General features: G+C 43.4%; 1 protein-coding gene across 2 annotated transcripts in view; it reads left to right on the top strand.

The window, feature by feature from the left end:
* Positions 1-27,079, top strand: part of VPS53 (VPS53 subunit of GARP complex) — a 276,186-nt gene that overhangs the window by 131,342 nt on the left and 117,765 nt on the right. For both annotated transcript variants that reach the window (XM_077296357.1, XM_077296358.1), the window contains exon 13: positions 4,300-4,394. In XM_077296357.1, coding sequence (XP_077152472.1) covers positions 4,300-4,394 — 95 coding nt within the window. The remainder of the gene's footprint in view (positions 1-4,299; positions 4,395-27,079) is intronic.

Raw genomic sequence — 27,079 nt, 5'->3', positions numbered from 1 at the left:
GATTAGAATACATGAGAATAACCATAATAATGTACAGTATGTAAAAGTTGAAGGAAAAAAAAATAGCTGAAGATAGGCTAAGTTGGTATACCATCAATGAGTGATCATATCCAATAAAATGTGTACAGCTAACATAAAATCTAGAACAATTTTTTTACATATATTCAACGACTGGTGGCAGCGAATAATCGTTCTTGGGTTATTGTTGAGTTTGCCGTGACTGTATCGGAGGTATATATGTATATTCCGTGCTTTAGAATCGGATGTGTATATACACTTCCTTTTAGTTCCCCAATAACCAGACTATTAGTGGGAGGAGCCTGCGGCCTCCTCCGTTCATTGATGGTTAGTCGAGTAATTGTCAGGATGACAGAGAGCAGTAGAGAGCTGTTCGACACAAAGATCACAGCGAGTGGTTCTGTGTGACCATTCCAGGATGCAATATCTTGACATGTTAGTATACCCAAGTCTTTTTCACACGTCCTGTGGCTTATTTCTATTCATCCAATTATGTAGATGTAATTTATGTTTTTCTTGCCCAAATGTAGAATCTTGCATTTCTTCCTGTTAAATACCATTCTAATAGTCGCTGCCCATTGTTCAAGCCTTTCTCTGTCTTCTATAGTGTTAGCTATACACCATCTGCAAATTTGATTAGTTTACCTTGAATTCCATTATCTAGATCATTTATAAATGTTGAACAACACTGGGGCCAGGACAGAGCCTTGTGGTAACCCACTTGCAACACACTTCCAATTGGATGTTCAACCGTCAATTACCACTCTTTGAGTACGATCACTTAGCCAGTTATGAATCCACCTAACTGTAGCCTTGTCAATCCCATACGTGGTCGTTTTTTCAATAAGTATAGTGTGAGATACTTTACCAAATTCTTTGCTGAAGTAGAGATATTGTATATACTCGAGTATAAGTCGACCTGAGTACAAGCCAAGGCACCTAATTTTGCCTCGAAAACTGGGAAAACTTATTGACTTGAGTATAAGCCGGGTATGCATTGTCCCATCATCCCTATCCCGGTATGCATGGCTCTCCATCCCCGTCCTTGTATGCATGATTCCCCATCCGTCCTTGTATGCATGGCTCACCGTCTGTCCTTGTATGCATGGCTCCCCGTCCACCCTTGTATGCCTGGCACCTCATCCTTGTATGCATGGCTCCTTATCCCCTATCCTTGTATGCTTGATTCCTATGAAAAAAAAAACATCCTACTTACCTTCCCTATGTGCCCTCGGTGCATTTTGTTCTGGCGACAGCAGGTCTTCCGGCCGAGCGATCACGTGTCCCCGCTCATTAAAGTAATGAATATTCACTCCACGTCTATGATAGTGGAGAGTGTGATCGGAATGAGATGCTGCAAGGGCGTGAAGGGAAGGTAAGTAGGCTGTGGCTGTAACTGTGCGCGCTATAAGAGATATGAATATTCATTGCCAGCGCAGTGAATATTCATTTTTCTTTAGCAGCGGGCACAGTTACAGCCACCGGCTCCTGCCTCTGTGACCCGATGCTCTGCCTCTCCCTTCCCGCGCCATCTTTCTGGAACAATGACTTGTGTATTAGCCGAGGGGGGCGTTTTCAGCACAAGAAGTGCTGAAAAAGTCTGCTTATACGTGAGTATATATGGTACTATATCTACCGCATTTCCTTGATCCACTCAGTCAATGATTTCATCATACAAGGAAATAAGATTAGTCTGGCATTACTTATTTGCTACAAACCCTTACTCGCTCTTGCTAATTACTGTATTCTTATCGAAGTACTTGCATGCTATTTAATCATTTATTCAAAGATCTTTCTTCGTATAGAAGTAAGGCTCAATGGCCTGTAATTTCCTGGTTGCATCGTCTTTCCTCTTTTGACGGTGGAGACAACATTTTCCATTCAATCTTTGTGGACTTCTCCTTTTCTGTATGAATTTTGAAAGATTCTTTGTAGTATTTCTGCAATTTCCTCTGCTATCTCTTTAAGTACACTAGGATGTAATTCGTCTGGGCCAGAAGATTTAAATTTATTTAAATTAGCTAAGTGTTCCCTCATCATCTCTCTGTTAATGGATAGTGTAGATTCTTTTATTCCTTTGATAGCACCGTGAAGTTCAGTTTATCTTACATTTGATTTGTTAGAGAACACAGATGCAAAATAGAAATTTAAAAGTTCGGCCTTCTCAACATCATTTTTTACCTCTTCATCCTTTTCATCCTTTAAAAGTCCTATAGCATCTTTAACTTTTCTTTTGCTTTTCACATATCCCCCCCAAATCCTTTTTTATCCAATCTCCCTTGCAAACCTCACTTCATTACTGGCCTTAGATCTTCTATCGCTTGCCCTGCATTCCCTGCAGACAGCATTATTTTCTTCTTTAGTTATGCCCCCTTCTTTCCATTTGATATACATTTCTGTTTTTTTAGCAAGTGTTTAAGTTGTGTGTTCATCCATCCTGGTTTGTTTAAATGCATCCAATTCTTCTTTTCGAGACTGTTATTGATTGTGCACTGAAATGGTTCTGAACGGTACCACATCTCCAGGGCAGGAGGCAAAAGATTATACAGACAGGACAGCATGGGATTGCAGTGATACTGTTGTTATTAAACCAGGTATTGGTACTTTTGGTAGTGTGGACAGGTGTCAAGTCCTGCTGGAGAATGAAGTTTCCATCTCCAAAAAGCGTGTTGGCAGAGGGAAGCATGAAGTGCTCTAAAATTTCCGGGTAGACTGCTGCGCTGACTTTGGTTTTGATAAAACAGTGGACCTACACGAGAAGATGACATGGCTCCCCAAACCATCACTGATTGTGGAAACGTCACACTAGATCTCAAGCAGCTTGGATTTGGTACCTTTCCACTCTTCTTCCAGACTCTGGGACCTTGATTTCCAAATTAAATGGAAAATGTACTTTCATCTGAAAACAACACCTTGGATCACTGAGCAACAGTTCAGTTCTTTTTCTCCTTGGCCTAGGTAAGAGGCTTCTGACGTTGTCTATTGGTCATGAGTGGCTTGACACAATGAATACGACACTTGTAGCCCATGTACTGGATACATCTGTGTGTGGTGGCTCTTGAAACAATGACTCCAGCAGCAGTCCACTCCACCCCAAATTTTTCAATGGCCTTTTCTTAACAATCCTTTCAAGGCTGCGGTTATCCCATTTGCTTGTGCACCTTTTTCTACCACACTTTTTACTTCCACTCAACTTTCCATAAATATGCTTGGATACAACACTCTGTACAGCCAGCATCTTTAGCAATTACATTTTGTGGTTACTTTCCTTGTGGAGTGTGTCAATGACTGCCTTCTGGACATCTGTCAAGTCAGCAGTCTTCCCCATGATTGTGGAGCCTACTGAAACAGACTAAGGGACCTTTTTAAATGCTCAGTAAGCCTTTGCAGGTTTTCTTTTGTTAATTATTCTATTTTACTGAGAAGACTTTTGTGTTTTCATTGGTTGTAAGCCATAATCATCAACATTGACAAAAAAACACTTGATGTAGATCACTGTTTGTAATGACTCTATATAATAAGTTTCTCATTTTGTATTGAATAACTGAAATAAATTAACTTTTTGATGATATTATAACTTAGTGAGAAGTACTTGTAAGGTTGGACAGTAAAAAAAAGAACATTAACAAAAGAGCCTCAAGTTTGAGTTTCATGAGTCTCATTATATTGCTGTGACTTACCACTATATTAGTAAATGACCTATGGCATACCACAAAAAAAGTGCATTATCAGAATTCTTATTCCTCAGAAACTCATGTCACAATAACCAATAAGACCTTATCAACAATGCCATTATTGGCTGAAAAAATAAAACTGGATGAAAAATTACTTGGATACAAATAGGGGATGGGGAAGATACAGTACACAATGGATATTTAAGGAGAAAATATATTTTAATAACCCACATGACTATAGTGGTGTATGGCGAGCTCTTTTACCTAACTCTATCCAATAACTATAGCTTTTCAACTAACCACTTTGATCAAATTGAGTCAAATGGTTCAATTCTATTATTATGCTTTGCAGTAAGATACTCCGTGGACTGTGCTTCCAATACGTGTGTGTAGTTCCATTAATGGAGGAGGAATTGGTCACTTCCCAATGGCGGTCTTTTATCTGTAACCTAGGTCTCTGAAATGCCGATAAGCAATTGAAAACACAAGAGCCTAGAAATAATTTGGTAGCACTGTCCTTCTGGCTTCCACCACATGTCTTTTCAATGTCACAGTACAAATAACAAGTGATGGTTTTCTTTACATTTGACTATTTTTTTGTTAACAGCCAAAGAAGCCCAAAGCACCAGAAAATCCATTCCATGGCATCATTTCAAAGTGTTTTGAGCCCCATCTATATGTGTATATAGAGTCGCAAGACAAGTGAGTAGTAAATACTGCTTTTTAGATGTTGAATTTGAAAACTAAACAGTGATTGTATAACTGTATTTAATCAGAATTGAATAATTCTGTATATATTATGTTAAATGAATATTTTTTATTAGTTGTATTCTATGCGGCACTGGTACCTGATTCCATCTAATACTGAACTCATTTTACAGTAAGCTACTTAGTGGGGCCAGCACTGCCAGGGGTCTGTCTTGCTTCCTGCCAGCCAATGTAATCCCAGGACTCAGTAATCCCGCCACACCCTGTCCTGACTTTACATAGAATTTCATTTTGATTTTCCTCTTTTCCACTCAATCAGAAATGTTTTCCATTAGTGTTTCCCTTGCAGGCACCCTAAACTTGAAAGGAATTTGTAACCTTAGCTAAAGGTTTTTGAGAAAAGAAAGCTTTCAGTTTTCAAGTTTATTAACCAATGCTTACCCTGAATTGATATTGAAAAAGACTTTATTTAGAAAGCATGTCCTGTCACTTGTATTGTATCTATTTGGAATTTTTAGAATCCATTTTCTTGTCAGCAATAGTTTTACTTTTTTTTTTCTTTGTATTTCTTAATGCTGTCACACCACCATAAGTTGACAAGCTCCCCTTTTTGGGTCTTAACCCCTTAACGTGCAATGATGGATATATCCGACATTGGACGCCTCGCCCTGTTTGGTGTGGGCTTCGGCGATGAGGCCACACCTTTTCTGGCACATGACAGCTGATGTCAACAGCTGTCATATGCTCTTAACAGCCGTGGGTGGAATCGTGATCCAATCTCTGACAGGGACATTTAACATGCACGCACAGGAAGCATGTAATTAACCACGTGCCACGTAACGGCGGTTGCTGATGTGTTGGCAAGAGAACCCGGGGTCTGCAGGAGATCCCTTTGGTTGTCATTGCCGGATCGCTATGAGTGCCGCCCAGCAGTTGGCGCTCATAGCAAGTGAGCATTTCTACTATATAGAGCAGGGCTGCAGCCCTGCTCTATGTAGCACAAGCGATTAGATGATCGCAGCTTCTAGTCTCCCATGGAGACTATTAAAGCAAGTAAAAAGTAAAAAAAAAATAAAGTTTTTAAATATATATATATATATAAAAGTTCAAATCACCCCCCATTTTCACCATTCAAAATAAAACAATTTTGTATTGTTCATTACGTTCAATTGTTTGAAAGCAAATATGAATGTAACGTAATTTCATTATGTTCTCAATAAATGAATTAAAAAAATAAAAATAACAATTTAATTTAAAAAAAAACCACATATATGGTATCGCCATGTTCAGAATCGCCTGATCTATCAAAATGTGAAAAGAATTAATCCAATTAGTAAACGGCGTAACAGACCAAAAATCAAAATGCGTTTATTATGACTTTTTGGTCGCGGCAGCATTACATTAAAATGCAATAACTGGCGATCAAAAGAACATATCTACGCCAATATGGTATAAATAAGAGCATTAGATCGTTGCTCAAAAAATAGTCCCTCAACTAACCCGAGATCACGAAAAATGGATATGCTACGGGTCTCGGAAAATGGCGCCTTTTTAAGGACAAACTTTGGAAGTTTTTTACAATTTAAATAAAAAATAACCTATAAATGTTTGGTAACTCGTAATGACCTGGAGAATCATAATGGCAGGTCAGTTTTAGCATTTAGTGAACATGGTAAAGAAAAAAATTGTGGAATTGCACTTTTTTTGCAATTTCACTGCACTTTGAATTCTTTTCACGTTTTGTAGTACAAAATATGGTAAAATCAATGGTGCTGTTCAAAAGTATAGCTCGTCCCGCAAAAAACAAGCCCTCACATGGCCATATTGATGGAAAAATAACAAAGTTATGGCTCTGGAAAGATGGGGAGCAAAAAACGGTAACTCAAAAACAGAAGTACCCCTGGTCCTTAAGGGGTTAAAGATTTTAACCCCTTTCCGACGTTAGGCATAGTAATGTGCCCACGTTGGACTCCCCCTTTTTGGTGCGGGCTTAGGCGCTGAGCCCGCACCTTTCTGGGCACATGTCAACTGATTTATACAGCTGACATGTGCCCGCAACAGCCGCAGGGTGAAATCGCAATCCACCTGTGGCTGTTAACTAGTTAAATGCCGCTGTAAATTTCTGACAGCAGCATTTAACTTGCGCTTACCGGAAGCGCGTCCTTTATCCTGCCCATTGATGACCCCGTCACATGAATACCTAAGTAGAGCACCACATGTAGACCCCCCACAGGCTGCCACGGAGCACGAGCATATCATTAACCCCTTTGCGACATGCTCCGTACTAGTACTGCGCTGCCGGCACTGCATTTGTGCCAGCAGCAGTACTAGTACGGCGCACCGATCACCGCGGTCTCACTCTGAGCGCCACGGTGATCGGGTGCGGGTGTCAGCTGTATATGACAGCTGACACCCCGCAGCAATGCCCACGATCGGCACTAGCGCCGATCACGGGCATTTAACCCCTCTGATGCCGCTGTCAGTAGTGACAGCGGCATAGAGGGGGATCGCGCAGGGACGGGGGCTCCCTGCGCTCTCCCACCGGAGCAACGCGATGAGATCGCGTTGCTCCAGTGATCCGGAAGGAGTCCCCGGATCCAAGATGGCCGCGGGACTCCTTCCGGGTCATGAAATGCCCTGGCTAGCCGGTGCCTGCTGAGAGCTGCTGAGAGCAGGCGCCGTAAAGCCTCCTACACTTGCCTGTCAGATCGTTGATCTGACAGAGTGCTATGCACAATGTCAGATCAACGATCTGATCTAATACAGTGATGTCCCACCCTGGGACAATAGTAGAAAGTAAAAAAAAAAAATAAATAGCATGTATAAAAAAAAAATTAAAAAAAATCCCCAAATAAAGGAAAAAAAAAAACATTTCCCAGTAAATCCTTATATTTATGTAAATTAAAAAAACAATAAAAGTACACATATTTGGTATCGCCGTGTCCGTAACGACCTGCTCTATAAAACTATCCCACTAGTTAACCCCTTCAGTGAACACCGCAAAAAAAAACAAAAAAAAAACAAGGCAAAAAACAAGGCTTTATTATCATACAGTCAAACAAAAAGTGGAATAACACGCGATCAAAAAGACGGATATAAATAACCATGGTACCGCTGAAAACGTCATCTTGTCCCGCAAAAAAAAAGCCGCCATACAGCATCATCAGCAGAAAAATAAAAGTTATAGCTCTCAGAATAAAGCGATGCAAAAACAATTATTTTTTTATATAAAATAGTTTTTGTGTAAAAGCGCCAAAACATAAAAAAATTATATAAATGAGGTATCGCTGTAATCGTACTGACCTGAAGAATAAAGCTGCTTTATCAATTTTACCACACGTGGAACGCTATAAACGCCCCCCCTAAAAGAATTTTAGGAATTGCTGGTTTTTGTTCATTCCGCCTCCCAGAAATCGGAATAAAAAGCGATCAAAAAATGTCATGTGCCCGAAAATGTTACCAATAAAAACGTAAACTCGTCCCGCAAAAAACAAGATCTCACATGACTCTGTGGGCAAAAATATGGATAAATTATAGCTCTCAAAATGTGGTGATGCAAAAACTATTTTTTCCAATAAAAAACATCTTTTAGTGTGTGACGGCTGCCAATCATAAAAATCCGCCAAAAAAATTGCTATAAAAGTAAATCAAACCCCCCTTCATCACCCCCTTAGTTAGGGAAAAATAATACAATTTTAAAAAATGTATTTATTTCCATTTTCCCATTAGGGTTAGGGCTAGGGTTGGGGTTGGGGTTAGGGCTAGGGTTAGGGCTGGGGTTAGGGTTGGGGTTAGGGTTTCAGTTAGAATTGGGGGGTTTCCACTGTTTAGGCGCATCAGGGGCTCTCCAAATGCGACATGGCGTCTGATCTCAATTCCAGCCAATTCTGCTTTGAACAAGTAAAACAGTGCTCCTTCCCTTCAGAGCTCTGCCGTGCGCCAAACAGTGGTTCCCCCCATATACGGGGTATCAGCGTACTCCGCACAAATTGGACAACAACTTTTGTGGTCCAATTTCTCCTGTTACCCTTGGGAAAAAAAATGTGGGGGCTAAAATATCATTTTCATGGAAAAAAAAATATTTTTTATTTTCACGGCTCTGCGTTATAAACTGTAGTGAAACACTTGTTGGTTCAAAGTTCTCACAACACATCTAGATAAGTTCCTTGGGGGGTCTAGTTTCCAATATGGGGTCACTTGTGGGGGGTTTCTACTGTTTAGGTACATCAGGGACTCTGCAAATGCAACATGATGCCTGCAGACCAATCCATCTAAGTCTGCATTTCAAATGGCGCTCCTTCCCTTCCGAGCAGTGGTTTCCCCCCATGTATGGGGTATCAGCGTACTCAGGACAAATTGGACAATAACGTTTGTGGTCCAATTTCTCCTGTTACCCTTGGGGAAAAAAAAATTGCGGGCTAAAACATCATTTTGTGGAAAGAAAAAAGGATTTTTTAATTTTCACGGCGCTACATTCTAAACTTTAGTGACACAATTGGGGGTTAAAAGTGCTCCCCACACATCTAGATAAGTTCCTTAGGGGGTCTTCTTTCCAAAATAAGGTCACTTGTGGGGGGTTTCTACTGTTTAGGCACGTCAGGGGCTCTCAAAACGCGACATGGGTTCCGATCTCAATTCCAGCCAATTTTGCATTGAAAAGTCAAACGCGCTCCTTCCCTTCCGAGCTCTGCCATGCGCTCAAACAGTGGTTTATCCCCATATATGAAGTATCAGCGTACTCAGGACAAATTGCACAACAACTTTTGGGGTCCAATTTATCCTCTTACCCTTGGGAAAATAAAAAATTTGGGGCGAAAATATCATTTTTTGTGAAAATTAATATGAAATTTTGTTATGGCTCTACATTATAAACTTCTGTGAAGCACTTGGAGGTTCAAAGTGCTCACCACACATCTAGATAAGTTCCTTAGGGGGTCTACTTTCCAAAATGGTGTCACATGTGGGGGTTTCCACTGTTTAGGCACGTCAGGGGCTCTCCAATCGCGACATGGGTTCCGATCTTAATTCCAGCAAATCTTGCATTGAAAAGTCAAATGGCGCTCCTTCCCTTCCGAGCTCTGCCATGCGCCCAATCAATGGTTTACCCCAACATGTGGGGTATCGGCGTACTCAGAACAAATTGTACAACGACTTTTGTGGTCCAATTTCTCCTGTTACCCTTGGTAAGATAAAACAAATTGGATCTGAGGTAAAAATTTTGTGAAAAAAAAAGTTAAATGTTAAATTTTTTTTAAACATTCCAAAAATTCCTGTGAAGCACCTGAAGGGTTAATAAAATTTTTGAATGTGGTTTTGAGTACCTTGAGGGGTGCAGTTTTTAGAATGGTGTCACTTTTGGGTATTTTCTGTCATATAGACCCCTCAAAGTCACTTCAAGTGTGAGTTGGTCCGTAAAAAAAATGGTTTTGCAAATTTTGTTGCAAAAATGAGAAATCGCTGGTCAATTTTTAACCCTTATAACTCCCTAACAAAAATAAATTATGTTTCCAAAATTGTGCTGATGTAAAGCAGACATGTGGGAAATGTTGTTTATTAACTATATTATGCAATATAACTCTCTAATTTAAGGGCATAGAAACGAAAATTTTGAAAATTGCTACATTTTCATAATTTTCGACAAATTTCTGTTTTTTTCACAAATAAATGCAAGTCATATCGAAGAAATTTTAGCACTATCATGAAGTACAATATGTCACGAGAAAACAATGTCAGAATCACCAGGATCCATTGAAGCATTTCAGAGTTATGACCTCATAAAGTGACAGTGGTCAGAATTGTAAAAATTGGCCCTGTCACTTAGGTGAAAACAGGCTTCGGGGTGAAGGGGTTAACTCAAAACTGAAAATAAAGATTAAAGAGCAACCACATGGTGGATTTAATCAACCAAGGTATTATTTTAATCAGTATAACTGCGCCGACCTGACACTGACTGTAGGTTATTGTGCACAGTCCTGCTGACAGTTCCCTTTAAGTTTTATTTATCGATTTTATTTTATTTTTTTTAAATTTAGACATTTTTTTCTTGTTAGGGTCCCCTTAAAAATAGTCAGAATGCAAGGAGTATTGCTGCTCAGACTTCCAGGGATTACCTATTTTTACAGAGAAACATAAGTATTTAATTCCCGTGCTGCTCTGCGGCAGATGAAATGAGGCTTTACATGGTACTTATTTTTATGAATTGGCTTTATCTATTTCTTTAACTTCTCTGTTTTGTCTAATTGGAAATTATTACTCCAAGCTCATCTCTATCATCTTCCAATTTAATCTGTATATTAAAAATAGGTTCTTAAAAAAAAAAGTGATTATTCCATAAACCATCCTAATTACCTATGTAGTCATTAGAATCGTGTGCATGTACATTAAAATACTTACCGACTGCGGTCGGACATGACTGTTACTTTACTTTGCCAGGTCACACAGGGACCGTTGTGTAGGGCAGAGTTCCTTACTTAAAGATTTGCCTATGGAGCCTCGGAACGAAGCTCCATAAACTTACATTGAGAAAGTGAATACCAATTCAGACATATCACCTGTGTGAGCTGGCAAGTCTATTTTCCGGTCGTGTGGTCTAGAAGAGCTGCACCCTCGGATAACCCTTATTCGAGCCAGTTCACTAGTAATTATTTGTATGCACTTACACATCCTTAAGTAATTAGGACAGATTATGAAATAAAAATTTTGATGGTACATTTTCTTTGAGTACTTTTGCCGTTTTAATTCCGTGTTTAATGCCAATGTAAAAAAATAGTGAAGGGAGGAAAGGAATGAAGAAAAGATTCTACTTCTCCGTTCCTGATTTTTGCTTTATATGTTAAAGCACCCGCAGGCCAGTTCTCATGATGAGTATTTGTTATGGATTTCATGCTGCAGCACTTCTGTACTAATTAGCTAATGTAGGTCTCTTAAGATTTTTTTTATTGCCCTTTTAGTGAGCTTTTTTACATGCATTTTTATTACGGTGTTGTCTTTCAAATAAAACTTTGTTTTGCGGATTGCATGCATTTTATACTATGTTTCCTCTGCGGGAAAGCATTAAAAAAAATACGATACGTGGATTTTAATTGGAGATTTTCAGCGTCCTATTCAAGTCTATGGGGAAAACCCACAACAAGTCAGAATCCGTCTGAAAAAATATAGTGTGCACATAGCCTTAGGGTGACTTCACACAGAAGTATATTTCTGGAAAACATTCACTGCAGTTTGTAATATAGTTTTATTTACCAAAGCTAAAGAGTTGATCAAGTAGGAAGAAGTTGGATTAAACTCTTGAGCTTAAAGAGGTTGGCCGGATGCTACAGATCCACCATCTATTGATGCGCGCAAACTATAAAAATGGCGTGGCTGCTGTATTTGGCAGCATCCAAGAACTTCTGACCAGCATCTTTAACAGTAGATTAGCGGGGGTGCGAAGTGTTGGACTGCCATAGAACCAATATTGATGGCCCATCCTAAAGATAGGCCATCAATAAAGTAGTGAACTTCCCCTTTCAGAACTGCCACAAAAACCTGCAGCGTTTTTCCAACAATGCTTGTGTGTATAGTTAACCAAGGGTAAAAAATTAGGAAAAGCTGAATCTATCGATCAGTCGGGATAACAACCACAACGTTTCTTTAAAAACGTTTCTATAATTCTTGAAAAATCATTGGAAGTGAACGTCAAGCAGTTAATCTATGTACAGTATGTAGTTGTTATTCCTCAGCATCCAGTTTTCCCTAGTTCTCTTTTTTTCTAGCTATTACAAGCTGCAACAACATTTTGTCCTTACGGTCTGGGAACTTCTGATATGAATGTGTAGAACTAAGTGTGTTTTTATTTAAATACAGATGGGGACTTTTCCGCACAAATTAAGTTGTTTTTTTATGTCTGTGGAAAATGAATGCTTTAAGTTCATGCTTGCTCAGCAGTGTGGAAATTTACTGGCCCAATTATTTATAAGCCTTTATTTTTTATAGCAGGTGGGTACAGTACTTTGATTTAACAAGAAAGTAAAATTAAAAGTCCACTTTTTTCTTGCTAGTCCCTTTTTTAGCAGAATATTTAATAACTAAATGGAGTCCCGATGCTATCGCATCGGGAGGGCAGTAATGTCACGATGGGGGCAGGCTTTGTAGCATTGAGAGATGCTCTTCAAGAGTCTCATTTGCCCATTGTTGCCTACAACGTTGTGCTTTTGCTGCTTTCCTTTCATTGTTATTGGCGTACTTTTTAGGAGGAGCCATTTTGGCATTGATATTTGCTTTTTAAAGGGGTTTTCCCACGAACGAAAGTTCATTTTAAAAATTGTCTGTGTCTGACCGTGTGCAGAACATACCACAGCTCCTGGGCAGGGGAGGAAGCAAAAGACCATACTGACATTACAGCAGGAGATCGCAGAGGATACATTTTGTGAGGTAAAATATTGTTTAAAAACAGTCAGTGAAATATTTTGCCTGACAAAATGAATCCGCTGTGATCATTTTTAAAATGAACTTTTGTTCGTGGGAAAACCCCTTTAATGTGACCAGCTTCCTCTGCTTGTAGACATGTTGCTCATCTGCCTCCGGGATCAGCCGAATGATTCACTGCGCCTGCGCGGAATTCGCACAGGTGCAGTAAATCAGACCGCCGCCATCTTTGTGCAGACAGATAGCGCCGGTCACATTAAAACTGCGCATGCGCTCCTCCTGTGCAAAGATGGCGGTGGTCAGTGAATCATTCGGCTGATCCCGGTGGCAGCGTGTTTGCGACGGTGTTCCGCTGGTGGTACCGCGCAAGAGGCTGTGTATGGCGTATACAGCGTGCGCGCGTGTGGTGCATGCAGTCTATACAGTGTGTGTGTGTGTGTGTGTGTGTGTGTTGCGTACGATGTATACAAAAAGACACTATTCTTTCTGTCTTTACCATATAACTATAGAATTAGTAATGGATAGGCATCTCTTATTATAGACGCCTCTCCATTACTAATCTGTGGGCTTGATGTCACAAGACAATACAAAGGTGACATCAACCCCAGAAATATGAACCCCAGTTGCTGCCGCTACAGGGCAAGTGGGAAGAGCCGGGGAAAGCGCAAGAATTGGTGCATCTAATAGATGCGCCTTTTATGGGTGGCTGTGGGCTGCTATTTTTAGGCTGGGGGTGGGGGGGACAATATCCATGGCATTTTACCAGCCTGAAAATACCAGTCCCCAGCTGTCTGTTTTAGCTAGGCTGGTTGTCAAAAATGGGGGGGAACCCAAGCCTTTTTATATTATTATTTAATTAATTAAAAAATACAAAAAATACGTTGTGGGGACCCCTCTATTCTTGATAACCAGCCTTGCTGAAGCTAACAGCTGAGGGTTGCAGACCCCAGCTGTGAGTTTTGCCTGGCTGTTTATCAAAAACATGGGCGAACACATGCCGTTTTTTTTAATTATTTATTTACGGTGCAGGAGCCGGTGATGAATACTCCCACTGTTAGCAGCAGAAGGCGTCAGCTGATGGGAGTGGTAGTCCCATCAGTTGACACCAGTGACTGAAGATGAACCACCGATCACAGCTGCGGGCTCACGCTGTCTTTTGCCAGCGTGAGAACAAGGGCTCTCTCATCAGCGGTGATGAGTTCACTGCCAATTAGAAGCGGTGTTTGCCATTCTGTCATGCACATGACAGTGCGACAAACACCCGTGCAGCCGAACCCAAACAGTAACAACGGACTTCCTGGTGAAGTCTGTGTGCGGTGTCCATGCCTGAAAAGTAGGTGTTCGGTATGGATGCCAAACTTTACTGTTCTGGTTCGCCCATCTCTACTGAACACTAAATGTTATACAACCAACAAAGCTCAAAAAACAAAGCCATATTTGCATTTTTTTCAGCATTTTACTTAGAATTTGTTTAACATTTTTCAGTATATTATTTGCTAAAATGAATGGAGTCATTCAAAACAACTAATCTGCATTAAAAAAGCCAAGTGAAAAGAGAAATAAAAAAATCGTAGAATTTGGAAGGAGTAGAGGAAAAAAAATAAAGCGCTAAAAAAAAAAAGTCCCATTTCTTAACAGGTTAAATCTATAGTCTTTGCTATATAACTAATAGGAGGCGGTATTGGCAAGTGCTCTGACTTTTCTGAGAATGCAAAGAACTGTCATGACTACTGGGATGAAAAATCCAGTACAATATAAATGAGCTCTCCAGACATGCAAAACATAGATAAATAAAAGAAATGCCATTATAAATAGATTAAAAAATGATGTACCATAATTAGCGAATTACACTAGTTTTTCAAAGAAACTAACCACTGGTACATTAAACTGAACTGTTTTGGTACGCTGACAAGAAACCTTTCCTAGAATGCTAATAGGACAGGTGTCCGAGTATGTGCATTAGGAAGTTTGACATTACATGGTATAGGTTATCTCCTTGTCACAGTACCTGCTCAGCATTCATACCTCAGCACCCCTGGTATCTCCAGTATTAGATCAAATAGACATGGCGAACAGCAGTGTCAGCAGCCTTTTCTTACCTCAGCACCCCTGGTATCTACAGTATTATATCACATTGAAATGGTGAACAGCAGTGTGAGCAGCCTTTTCTTACCTCAGCACCCCTGGTATCTCCATTATTTGATCACATTGACATAGTGAACAGCAGTGTGAGCGGTTTCTTCTTGCCTCAGTACCCCTTGTATCTACAGTATTATATCACATTGACATGGTGAACAGCAGTGCGAGCGGTTTCTTCTTACCTTCACACCCCTGGTACCTCCATCTACAGTATTAGATCAGAATGGCAGGGTGGACAACATTATAAGTGGCCTTTTCCTACCTTAGCACTAGAGATGAGCCACCTCCCTAGTGTTCGGGTTTGGTTTGTCGAACAGGGACGTGTTCGATGAACACTGTCGAACCCCATTGAAACCAATGGCAGGCAAACACATACAAACACATAGAAAACACCTTAAAAGGTGTCCAAAAGCTGACAAACTGCTCAGAAGACACAACAAACACATGGAAAAGTCACAACTACATATAGTCATGCGAAAAGAAAAGAGATGGAGGAGTAAAAGGAGGAGGAGACACATATATAGGCATGTCATGCCCTTCTAAAATCAAGAAAGGCTGGAGTAAAAATCTAAACTCACTCTACCAACACCCAGACGTCTTGACAAAAAAAAAAATATATATCTTTAGGTAGAATGGCGGCGGGTCCATTCAGAACACTTTCCTTAGAAGACGTAGTGGGAGTTGTGCCAAAAAATGAACCCAATACATTCAGACTAATCCACCATTTGTGATATCCAAGGGGCAGGTCAGTAAACGACAACATCGACGCGGAACCAAGTACAGTACTATGTACTGTACCTCCTTTGACGAGGCCATCAGGCGGGTTAAGAAGTTGGTAAGGGGCACCCTAATGGCCAAAACAGACATTGAGGGGGCATTCCGGTTACTACCTGTGCCTCCGAATAGTGTCCTCCCATTGGGCTGCTTCTGTGAAGGAGCATACGACGTAGATCGCTAATCCAAAAAAGAGAAAAAAATCCAGCTTCCAAAAACTTAAAAATTTATTAAGGATAAAAGGCAAAGTCCAGTCCAATCCAATAAATTACATAGAGCAAGCAGTAGTTTGCTTGCTACTCTTCACTATGTAATTTATTGGATTGGGCTGGACTTTGCCTTTTATCCTTAATAAATTTGTACGTTTTTGGAAGCTGGATTTTTTATCCGTGCTTCCCCACAACACATGCCGACAGGTGAGCTGGTATATATTTTTTTCTTTTTTCTGCTACATAGATCGCTGTTTGCCCATGGGGTGCTCCATATCCTGCTCACTATTTGAGGCGTTTAGTTGCTTCCTCGAATGTGTCGTCATGGACGTTTGTAAGGCGGCACATATTATCCATTACTTTGACGACTTCTTATGCCTGGGCCCAAAAGATTCGCCACAGTGTGAAAACACGCGGTAGTCCACCTGTGAGAAGGAGAGAGCTGGAGGGAGAGTGGACACCCCAGAGCCGAGGGGTTAGATTGAGAAAGAAAGAAGGCGGTGTAGCTTGCTTCATGGGTGGGGTACTCTGCTGAGTAGCAGAAATTGCTACTAGGCCCAAAACGATTTCCTGGGCCAGATGCCGTTACAAAATAGTAGTTAGGTAAACAGGCGGTGTAGCTTGCTTCATGGGTGTGGTACGCTGCTGAGTAGCACTAAATTATACTAGGCCCAAAAGGATTTCCTGGGCCAGATGCAGTTAAAAATAGTACTTAGGTAAACAGGCGGTGGGTGGCTGGGCTACTCTGCTGACTAGCAGACACTGAACCTTTGGAGCAGACCTCTGAATCCCAGGCTATAGTATGAGTAAACAACTCTGCAGACGACCCCATCCACCTGGAATTGACGATGGCAACGTCATGTAAAACTCAGCAAGGGGACTAAGGCTAGGTTCACATTGCGTTAATGTGTGCACGCTAACGGACAGCGTTGCACGGCGAAAATGTCGCAATTAACGCCGTGCAACGGGTCCGTTAGCGCACCCATTGACAGCAATGTGAAGTTTCCCTGTAGCGCATCGCAAGCGCGTGCCCTTTTCGGCTCGCCCGAGGTCCGTTCCCCGCTCTCGCAGATCGGGGATCTGCGAGAGCGGGGACATTACCGCGACCCCTAAACGCGGCCCCTAAATAAACATTGCGTTAGCGCAATCAGCTAGCATTAGCGCTAAACGGATTGCCCTAACGCAATGTGAACTTAGCCTTAATAAGAGTCTCCATTTTTTCAAAAAATTCGGCCACAGACACCACTTAAGTGGCATCAATTTTGCCAGAGTTTTTTTTAAAACGGTTGGTGAGGTGATTTTCAAAAATCATCAAGCTTTTAGTCTCCCCAAGTTGACACAGGGGTAGAAAAGTCCTTGCGGATCCAGGATTTGTTCATCTTGATGAAGTTTAGTCTGTCTACATTGTCACTGGACAGCCACGTGCGCTTATCTGTCAGCACACCACCAGCAGCGCTGAACACACGTTCAGAGAGAATGCTGGCTGCGGGGCACGACAAGATCTCCAAGGCGTGAGTTGCGAGCTCAGGCCATTTTCAAGATTGGAATCCCAAAATGAGCAAGGGTCCAGTTCCACAGTCATGGCATTGGTGTTTACTTGGAGATACTCTTGTACCATCCTCTCTAGGCGTTGGCTGTGCATCAGACTTCTTGTCTCCTGTGGCCTTGCAAAGGATGGTCTAAAAAAAATCTTGAAACGATTAGAAAAAATTGCTGTTACCACCAGATACGATGTTACTGTTACGGTTAGAGTAATGACTCGATAGTCCCACGGTTGGCAAGTTAGAACTCAGTGCAGAACTGGTGTTTTGTGGAAAAGCAGATGTTAGATTCTGTAACAGTCTCTGCTAATACTCCTGCATGCGTGAATCCCTTTCTATGGCAGGAATTATTTAGCCAAATTTGCTTTTGTACCGGGGATCTAAGAGTGTGGCAAACCAGTAGTCGCCATTACTTCGGATTCTGACAATCCGAGGGTCATGTTGCAGGTAGTGCAGCAACAAGGCACTCATGTGTCTTGCGCATCCAGGAGGACCAAGTCCTTTTTGTCTTGGTGGTGGCGAGGTGAGAATCATGCTTCCTTCGTCTGCCCTCTCACCCCAACCTCGCACAACAGAAATTTGATCAAGGTCTCCCTCATCTGATGAGTCTTCCATGCCCAGCGCCAGTTCGTCCTCCACTTCTTCCTCGCCTCCTGCACCTTCCTCAACAGTTTGGCTGCTACCATGCGCCCTCGGTAATCCCTCTCCCCCAGCCTCCAATGCCAGCCGCCTTGGTGCTGCCAACCTTCTTGACCTTCGAGATATGATCTCTTCTGCATACGACTCCTCCTGTTCCTCCTCCTCTTGTTCCACCACCTGACTCCGGACACTGTGTAAGGTGTGCTCCAGCATGTAAATCACCGGAATGGTCATGCTGATAATGGCATCATCAGCACTAAACATCTTCCTTGCTATTTCAAAACTGTGCAGAAGGGTGCATAGGTCCCTGATCTGAGACCACTTCTGCAGCGTGATTTGCCCCACCTCTTGATCTCGTTGGCCCAGGCTATACGTCATAACGTATTGCACCAGGGCTCGTCGGTGCTGCCACATTCGATGCAACATGTGCAGAGTTGAATTCCACTGTGTCGGCACAAAGCATTTCAGCCAGTGAACTGGCAGGCCCAACGACTTCTGTAGAGATGCAAGTCGTCGAGCTGCGGGATGCGAACGGTGGAAGTGAGCACACAGCGACCGTGCCCTCTGCAGAAGCCCATCTAGTCCGGGATAGTGGGATAAAAATTGCTGGACAACCAGATTCAAAACGTGAGCCATACAAGGCACATGTGTGACATTGCCCCAGCAAAGGGCTGCACCCAGGTTTGCAGCATTGTCGCACACAGCCTTCCCTGGCTGCAGGTTGAGTGGAGACAACCATTGATGGAACTCGGTCTCCATCCAGAGCTGACCACAACTCCTCAGCTGTGTGACTCACATTTCCCAGACATTTCAATGTAAACACTGCCTGATGCCGTTGAGCCCTGGTGACAGCATAGACAGGAGGTGTGCAGGATTCCTTCTGCGCAGTTACAACACGGGTGGCATTACCAGACAGGGTTTGGGTGCAGGTGGAGGACCGAGAGGAGGTTCAGGAGGCAGAACCAGTGGAGGAACTTCTAGATGCAGAGGATCGACGAGCAACTCTTGGGGACGGCATGACTTGGACAGCAGCCCCTTCTCCTGATGTTACCATAGTTACCCAGTGCCCAGTCACCGACATGTAACACCCCTGTCCATGTCTACTCGTCCAAGTGTCTGTGGTGAAATGTACCCTGTCACACACAGAGTTTCTCAAGGAAGCGGTGATGTTGTGTACGACATGCTGGTGTAGCGCAGGCACAGCTTTCTTTGAGAAGTAGTGGCGACTGGGCATCTGGTACTGGGGCACTGCGACGGACATAAGGTCTCGAAAATCCTCTGTGTCCACCAGGCGGAAAGGCAGCATTTCTATAGACAACAGCTTGCAGATGGAGAAATTCAACCTCTTAGCTTTGTCATGGCAAGGAGGAAATGGCCTTTTACTTGTCCACATCTGAGCGACTGAGGGCTGGCTGCCGTGCTTAGACGGAGTTGAGTAGGGTGTCCCCGGCAAACTGCTGGTCTGTGAGGAAGGTGCAGGCGGAGATGTTATGTTGCCTTGATCAAAATGTGGTGTCGATGTCGGAGAGCGCTCAACGCCATCAGGTGTTTCCACTTGCAAATGTCCTGACGACCTGCCTATCACACTTGCTTTTGCGGGTAAAGAGGTGGAAGGTCTGCATCCAAAACCAAGTGCGACTGCTGTCCCCACAGTCACAGAGGATGAAGAGGACGCGGATGCGTCCTCTTTGATGGGGCAGACAGTGGTTGACCCGGCCCACTAGGCCGCATTGTAGCCCAGTGAGCTTCCTGTTGTGAATTCCGTTCTCGGGCTCCCTCCTGTGGTCATGAGTGGTATTGTGTGAGTTCTGTTCTTGGGCTCCCTCTGGTGGCCTTTAGTGCTTACTGCGGGTCTGTAGCTGGAATCCAGCTGCCTCGTTTTCTGCTAGTCTGGCCTCTATTTAACTCCACCTGGACCTTCACTTTTTGCCTGCTGTCGTTGTATTCAGTACTGGTTCTGATCTCTCTGGACTTTCCTTGTGACCTGTCTCCTCCTGAGAAGCTAAGTCTTGCTAGTTCATGTTTGCTCATTATTTCCTTGAAAATGTTTCTCTGTATATGATGAGTTCTGTCCAGCTTGCTTATATGTAATATTCTCGCTTGCTGGAAGTTCTGGGGTGCAGAGTTGCGCCCCTCACATCGTGAGTTGGTGTGGGGGTTCTTGTAATCTCTGCGTGGATTATTTTTGATAGCATTTTATACTGACCGCACAGATCCCTTGCTGTCTTCTGTCTATTTAGTGTTAGCGGGCCTCATTTGCTAAAAAACCTGTTTTCATTTCTACGTTTGTGTTTTCCCCTTAACTCACCGTTATTATTTGTGGGGGGCTGTCTAAAACTTTGGGGTGATTTCTCTGAGGCAAGTGAGGCTTGCTTTCTCTCTAGGGGTAGCTAGTTTCTCAGGCTGTGACGAGGCATCTAGGATTTTAGGTAACGTTCCACGGCTGCCTATAGTGTGTATTGATAGAATCAGGGTTGCGGTCAGTATAGCTCCCACATCCCCAGAGCTTGTCCTAAGGATTTCTGTTACTTAGCAGGTCAGTTTGCGATCCTTGCCACCAGGATCATAACAGTACAGCAGGCCATAAAAGAGTTAATGCATCGCAAAAGAGGGATAAGAGAGATCCTGAGTTCATTTTTTTTTTTTTTTCCCTCTGCAGTGTGGCTAGCCTCTCTCCTCCCCTTAATCTCTGGGTGGTTCAGAATTCAGCTGCAGACATGGACATTCAGAGTCTGTCCTCTAGTCTGGATCATCTCACTGCAAGGGTACAAGGTATCCAGGATTATGTAGTTCACAGTCCTATGTCAGAGCCTAAAATACCAATTCCTGAGTTATTCTCTGGAGATAAATCTAGGTTTTTGAATTTCAAAAATAATTGTAAATTATTCCTTTCTCTGAGACCTCGTTCCTCTGGTGACCCTGTTCAGCAAGTTAAAATTATTGTTTCTTTGTTACGTGGTGACCCTCAAGATTGGGCATTCTCTCTGCCGCCAGGAGATCCTGCATTGCTAAATGTGGATGCGTTTTTTCTGGTGCTTGGATTGCTTTATGAGGAACCTAATCTAATAGACCAGGCAGAAATGTTTTGCTGGCTCTCTCTCAGGGTCTGGATGAAGCAGAGGTTTACTGTCAGAAGTTTAGGAAATGGTCTGTGCTCACTCAGTGGAATGAGTGTGCCCTGGCAGCAATTTTCAGAAAAGGTCTTTCTGAAGCCGTTAAGGATGTTATGGTGGGGTTCCCCACGCCTGCGGGACTGAATGAGTCTATGTCGTTGGCCATTCAGATTGATCGGCGTTTGCGGGAGCGCAAACCTGTGCACCATCTGGCGGTATTTTCTGAGCAGAAGCCTGAGTCTATGCAATGTGACAGGATTCTGACCAGAATTGAACAGCAGAATCACAGACGTCAGAATGGGTTGTGCTTTTACTGTGGTGATTCTACTCATGTTATCTCTGATTGTTCTAAGCGCACAAATAGGTTCACTAAATCTGTCACCATTGGTACTGTACAGCCCAAATTCATTTTGTCTGTTACTTTGATTTGCTCCCTGTCATCCTACTCAGTTATGGCTTTTGTGGATTCAGGTGCTGCCCTGAACTTGATGGATTTGTCATTTGCCAGGCGCTGTGGTTTTATCTTGGAGCCTTTGCAATTTCCTATTTTACTAAAGGGAATTGATGCTACGCCATTGGCCAAGAATAAGCCTCAGTACTGAACTCAAGTGACTATGTGCATGACTCCTGCACATCAGGAGGTGATTCGTTTTCTTGTGTTACATAATTTGCATGACGTTGTCGTGTTGGGTCTGCCATGGCTGCAGGCTCATAATCCAGTCCTGGATTGGAAAGCAATGTCTGTGTCAAGTTGGGGTTGCCAGGGGATTCATGGCGATGCTCCTTTGGTGTCAATTGCTGCTTCTACTCCTTCTGAAGTCCCTGAATTTCTGTCGGACTACCAGGATGTATTTGATGAGCCCAAATCCAGTGCCCTACCTCCTCATAGGGATTGTGATTGTGCTATAAATTTGATTCCTGGTAGTAAGTTCCCTAAGGGACGACTTTTCAATTTATCTGTACCAGAACATACCACTATGCAGAGTTATATAAAGGAGTCTCTGGAGAAGGGGAATATTCGCCCGTCCTTGTCCCCTTTGGGTGCGGGGTTCTTTTTTGTGGCCAAGAAGGATGGTTCTCTGAGACCTTGTATAGATTATCGCCTTCTAAATAACATCACGGTCAAATTTCAGTATCCTTTGCCATTGCTGTCTGATCTGTTTGCTCGGATTAAGGGGGCTAGTTGGTTCACCAAGATAGATCTTCGAGGAGCGTATAATCTTGTGCGTATAAAACAGGGCGATGAATGGAAAACGGCATTTAATACGACCGAAGGCCATTTTGAGTACTTGGTGATGCCTTTTGGGCTCTCTAATGCACCTTCCGTGTTTCAGTCCTTCATGCACGACATCTTCCGAGAGTATCTGGATAGATTTATGATTGTACCTGGATGATATTTTGGAATTTTCTGACGATTGGGAATCCCATGTGAAGCAGGTCAGGATGGTATTTCAGGTCCTGCGTGCCAATGCCTTATTTGTGAAGGGCTCTAAATGTCTCTTCGGAGTCCAGAAGGTTTCCATTTTGGGCTTTATTTTTTCTCCTTCCACTATTGAGATGGATCCAGTTAAGGTCCAGGCTATTTATGACTGGACTCAACCTACATCAGTGAAGAGTCTTCAGAAGTTCTTGGGCTTTGCTAATTTTTACCGTCGCTTCATCACTAATTTCTCTAGTGTGGTTAAGCCTTTGACGGATTTGACCAAGAAGGGTTCTGATGTGACCAATTGGTCTCCTGCGGCCGTGGAGGCCTTTCAGGAGCTGAAACGTCAGTTTTCTTCGGCTCCTGTCTTGCGTCAGCCGGATGTCTCTCTCCCTTTCCAGGTCGAGGTTGATGCCTCTGAGATAGGAGCAGGGGCTGTCTTGTCGCAGAAAAACTCTGATGGCTCTATGATGAGGCCATGTGCTTTCTTTTCAAGAAAGTTTTTGCCCGCCGTGCGGAATTATGATGTTGGTAATCGGGAGTTGTTGGCAATGAAGTGGGAATTTGAGGAGTGGCGACATTGGCTTGAGGGAGCCAAACATCGTGTGGTGGTCTTGACGGATCACAAGAATTTGACTTATCTCGAGTCTGCCAAACGGTTAAATCCTAGACAGGCTCGATGGTCGCTGTTTTCTCCCGTTTCAATTTTGTGGTTTCATACCTTCCGAGTTCAAAGAACGTGAAGGCTGATGCCCTTTCTAGGAGTTTTGTGCCTGACTCTCCAGGAGTTTCTGAACCGGCTGGTATCCTCAGAGAGGGGGTGATTCTGTCTGCCATCTCCCCTGATTTGCGGCGGGTGATGCAGGAATTTCAGGCCAATAAACCTGACCGTTGTCCACCGGAGAGACTGTTTGTCCCAGATAGATGTACCAGTAGAGTTATTTCCGAGGTTCATTCTTCGGTGTTGGCGGGTCACCCTGGAATTTTTGGTACCAGGGATTTGGTGGCTAGGTCTTTTTGGTGGCCGTCCTTGTCGCGGGATGTGCGTTCCTTTGTGCAGTCCTGTGGGATTTGTGCTCGGGCCAAGCCTTGCTGTTCTCGTGCCAGTGGTTTGCTTTTGCCTTTGCCTGTCCCAAAGAGGCCTTGGACGCATATTTCCATGGATTTTATTTCGGATCTTCCAGTCTCTCAGAGGATGTCTGTCATCTGGGTGGTTTGTGATCGTTTTTCTAAAATGGTCCATTTGGTGCCCTTGCCTAAGCTGCCTTCCTCCTCCGATTTGGTGCCGCTGTTTTTTCAGAATGTGGTTCGTTTGCATGGGATTCCGGAGAACATTGTGTCTGACAGAGGATCCCAGTTTGTGTCCAGATTTTGGCGGTCCTTTTGTGCTAAGATGGGCATTGATTTGTCGTTTTCGTCGGCCTTCCATCCTCAGACGAATGGCCAAACTGAACAAACTAATCGGACCTTGGAAACTTATCTGAGATGTTTTGTTTCGGCTGATCAGGATGATTGGGTGTCCTTTTTGCCATTGGTTGAGTTCGCCCTCAATAATCGGGCTAGTTCTGCTACTTTGGTTTCACCTTTTTTTTGCAACTCTGGTTTTCATCCTCGTTTTTCCTCAGGTCAGGTTGAGCCTTCGGACTGTCCTGGGGTGGATTCTGTGGTGGATAGGTTGCAACAGATTTGGAACCACGTAGTGGACAATTTGACGTTGTCACAAGAGAAGGCTCAGCGCTTTGCTAACCGCCGTCGCTGTGTGGGTCCCCGACTTCGTGTGGGGGATTTGGTATGGCTGTCTTCTCGTTTCGTTCCTATGAAGGTTTCCTCTCCTAAGTTCAAGCCTCGTTTCATCGGTCCTTATAAGATTTTAGAAATCCTTAACCCTGTGTCATTTCGTTTGGACCTCCCAGCATCGTTTGCCATTCATAATGTGTTCCATAGGTCATTATTGCGGAGGTATGTGGTGCCTGTGGTTCCTTCTGTTGATCCTCCTGCTCCGGTGTTGGTTGAGGGAGAATTGGAGTATGTGGTGGAGAAGATCTTGGATTCTCGTATTTCGAGACGGAAGCTTCAGTACTTGGTTAAGTGAAAAGGCTATGGTCAGGAGGATAATTCCTGGGTTGTCGCCTCTGATGTCCATGCGGCTGATTTGGTTCGTGCCTTTCATCTGGCTCGTCCGGATCGGCTTGGGGGCTCTGGTGAGGGTTCGGTGACCCCTCCTCAAGGGGGGGGGGGTACTGTTGTGAATTCCGTTCTCGGGCTCCCTCCTGTGGTCATGAGTGGTATTGTGTGAGTTCTGTTCTTGGGCTCCCTCTGGTGGCCTTTAGTGCTTACTGCGGGTCTGTAGCTGGAATCCAGCTGCCTCGTTTTCTGCTAGTCTGGCCTCTATTTAACTCCACCTGGACCTTCACTTTTTGCCTGCTGTCGTTGTATTCAGTACTGGTTCTGATCTCTCTGGACTTTCCTTGTGACCTGTCTCCTCCTGAGAAGCTAAGTCTTGCTAGTTCATGTTTGCTCATTATTTCCTTGAAAATGTTTCTCTGTATATGATGAGTTCTGTCCAGCTTGCTTATATGTAATATTCTCGCTTGCTGGAAGTTCTGGGGTGCAGAGTTGCGCCCCTCACATCATGAGTCGGTGTGGGGGTTCTTGTAATCTCTGCGTGGATTATTTTTTATAGCATTTTATACTGACCGCACAGATCCCTTGCTGTCTTCTATTTAGTGTTAGCGGGCCTCATTTGCTAAAAAACCTGTTTTCATTTCTATGTTTGTGTTTTCCACTTAACTCACCGTTATTATTTGTGGGGGGCTGTCTAAAACTTTGGGGTGATTTCTCTGAGGCAAGTGAGGCTTGCTTTCTCTCTAGGGGTAGCTAGTTTCTCAGGCTGTGACGAGGCGTCTAGGATTTTAGGTAACGTTCCACGGCTGCCTATAGTGTGTATTGATAGAATCAGGGTTGCGGTCAGTATAGCTCCCACATCCCTAGAGCTTGTCCTAAGGATTTCTGTTACTTAGCAGGTCAGTTTGCGATCCTTGCCACCAGGATCATAACAGCTTCCCACTGCAACTTATGCCTTATATCCATGTGACGGTTCATGCATGAATTACTCAAGCTAGTGATTTTTTGGCCTCTACTGAGATTTTGTTGACAAATCTTACAGACAACATGAGTTGGGTCATCCTTTGCGATATCAAAAAATGCCCAGGCTATGCAAGGCTTAGAGCCCGTGCGACCTGAAGAGCCACCATGACTTCTGGTCTGAGGCACAGTTAGGGTTGAGGATGCAGTTGTTGACGTGCTTCCAGTACTCCGTCTCTGTCCAGGAAGGCGCACCGTTACCTCATCGTCAGACTCGTCACTAGCATCCTCCTCCACCTCCTCTGCTGACCTTATGGACTCGCAGACTGGGGTTTGACAGTAAGTGGGGTCTACAACCTCGTCATCATCATCCTGTGTGTTCTCATACCCGTCGTCCTCAGAGCCAACCTCTTCCTGCCCCAACCGAAAAGTCAAGTTTTCGTTCCAATCTTCCTCATTGTCTCCACTAACACGAGTTACAGTTTGGGAACGAGGGTCTACATTATGCTCAGAACCTTCTTCATCTGGGCCTGGATCCGACTCAGAGATTCTGGGCATCAGTGCAGATCATTTCCTCGTCTGGATTCACAGAAGCTCTGGAGCAGACCTCTGATTCCCAGGCTATAGCATGCGTAAACAGCTCTACAGACTCAACCATGTGTGTTACCCCATGCTCAGACGGGCAGCTGGAGACTTGGGAGCTGTGAGGAAGCAAGTGCGATTGGGGTGACAACTGAGGACTGGAGTAGTTGTGATGTTGAAGTTGACATGGAAGAGAGCGCACTTGAACGAGCACTTGATATCCGTTCAAGCACCTGCTGTTTTTGTGCCTCATCTGGAATTTTTGGCGATGCTTGTAGCGATGGTCATAAGAAAGGGATCATATCAGATTGTCCACGATAAGAAGTAGACATCTTACTTTGGCTGGAAGATGGTCTTTCTTCTGCAGATGTTACTGTTGCTTTACCACCTACCCCATGGACACAACCTTTTTTTCCCTTTCCCAAACGCCTATTCTAGCAGGCCTTTTGCTACTCATTTTAGTGCTTAACTAATTGGCAACTCTGTATCTGTAGTTGTTGGCACAACAACCGATGGATGAAAACCGCGCAGAACTGAGTGGCTAAACTGTGGTACTAGGCCCAAAACTATTAACTGGATTAGATGCAGTGAAAATAGAGATACTCAGGCGGTGTAGCTAGCTCACAGGCGGGCTACTCAGATGACTATCAGACAATGCTACTAGCCCAAAAGGATTGGCTGAGCTAGATTACACCAAATGCTGTGACTAACACTTGCACAGCACTGGCTTAGACCTGCCTGGCAAACAGTGCTATGAACTGCTGTAACC

This window comes from Ranitomeya variabilis, chromosome 3 (genome assembly GCF_051348905.1).
Source record: "Ranitomeya variabilis isolate aRanVar5 chromosome 3, aRanVar5.hap1, whole genome shotgun sequence".
Lineage (NCBI taxonomy): Eukaryota > Metazoa > Chordata > Amphibia > Anura > Dendrobatidae > Ranitomeya > Ranitomeya variabilis.
The sequence above is the reverse complement of the archived record's forward strand: the minus strand, read 5'-3'. Positions and strand labels throughout refer to the sequence as shown.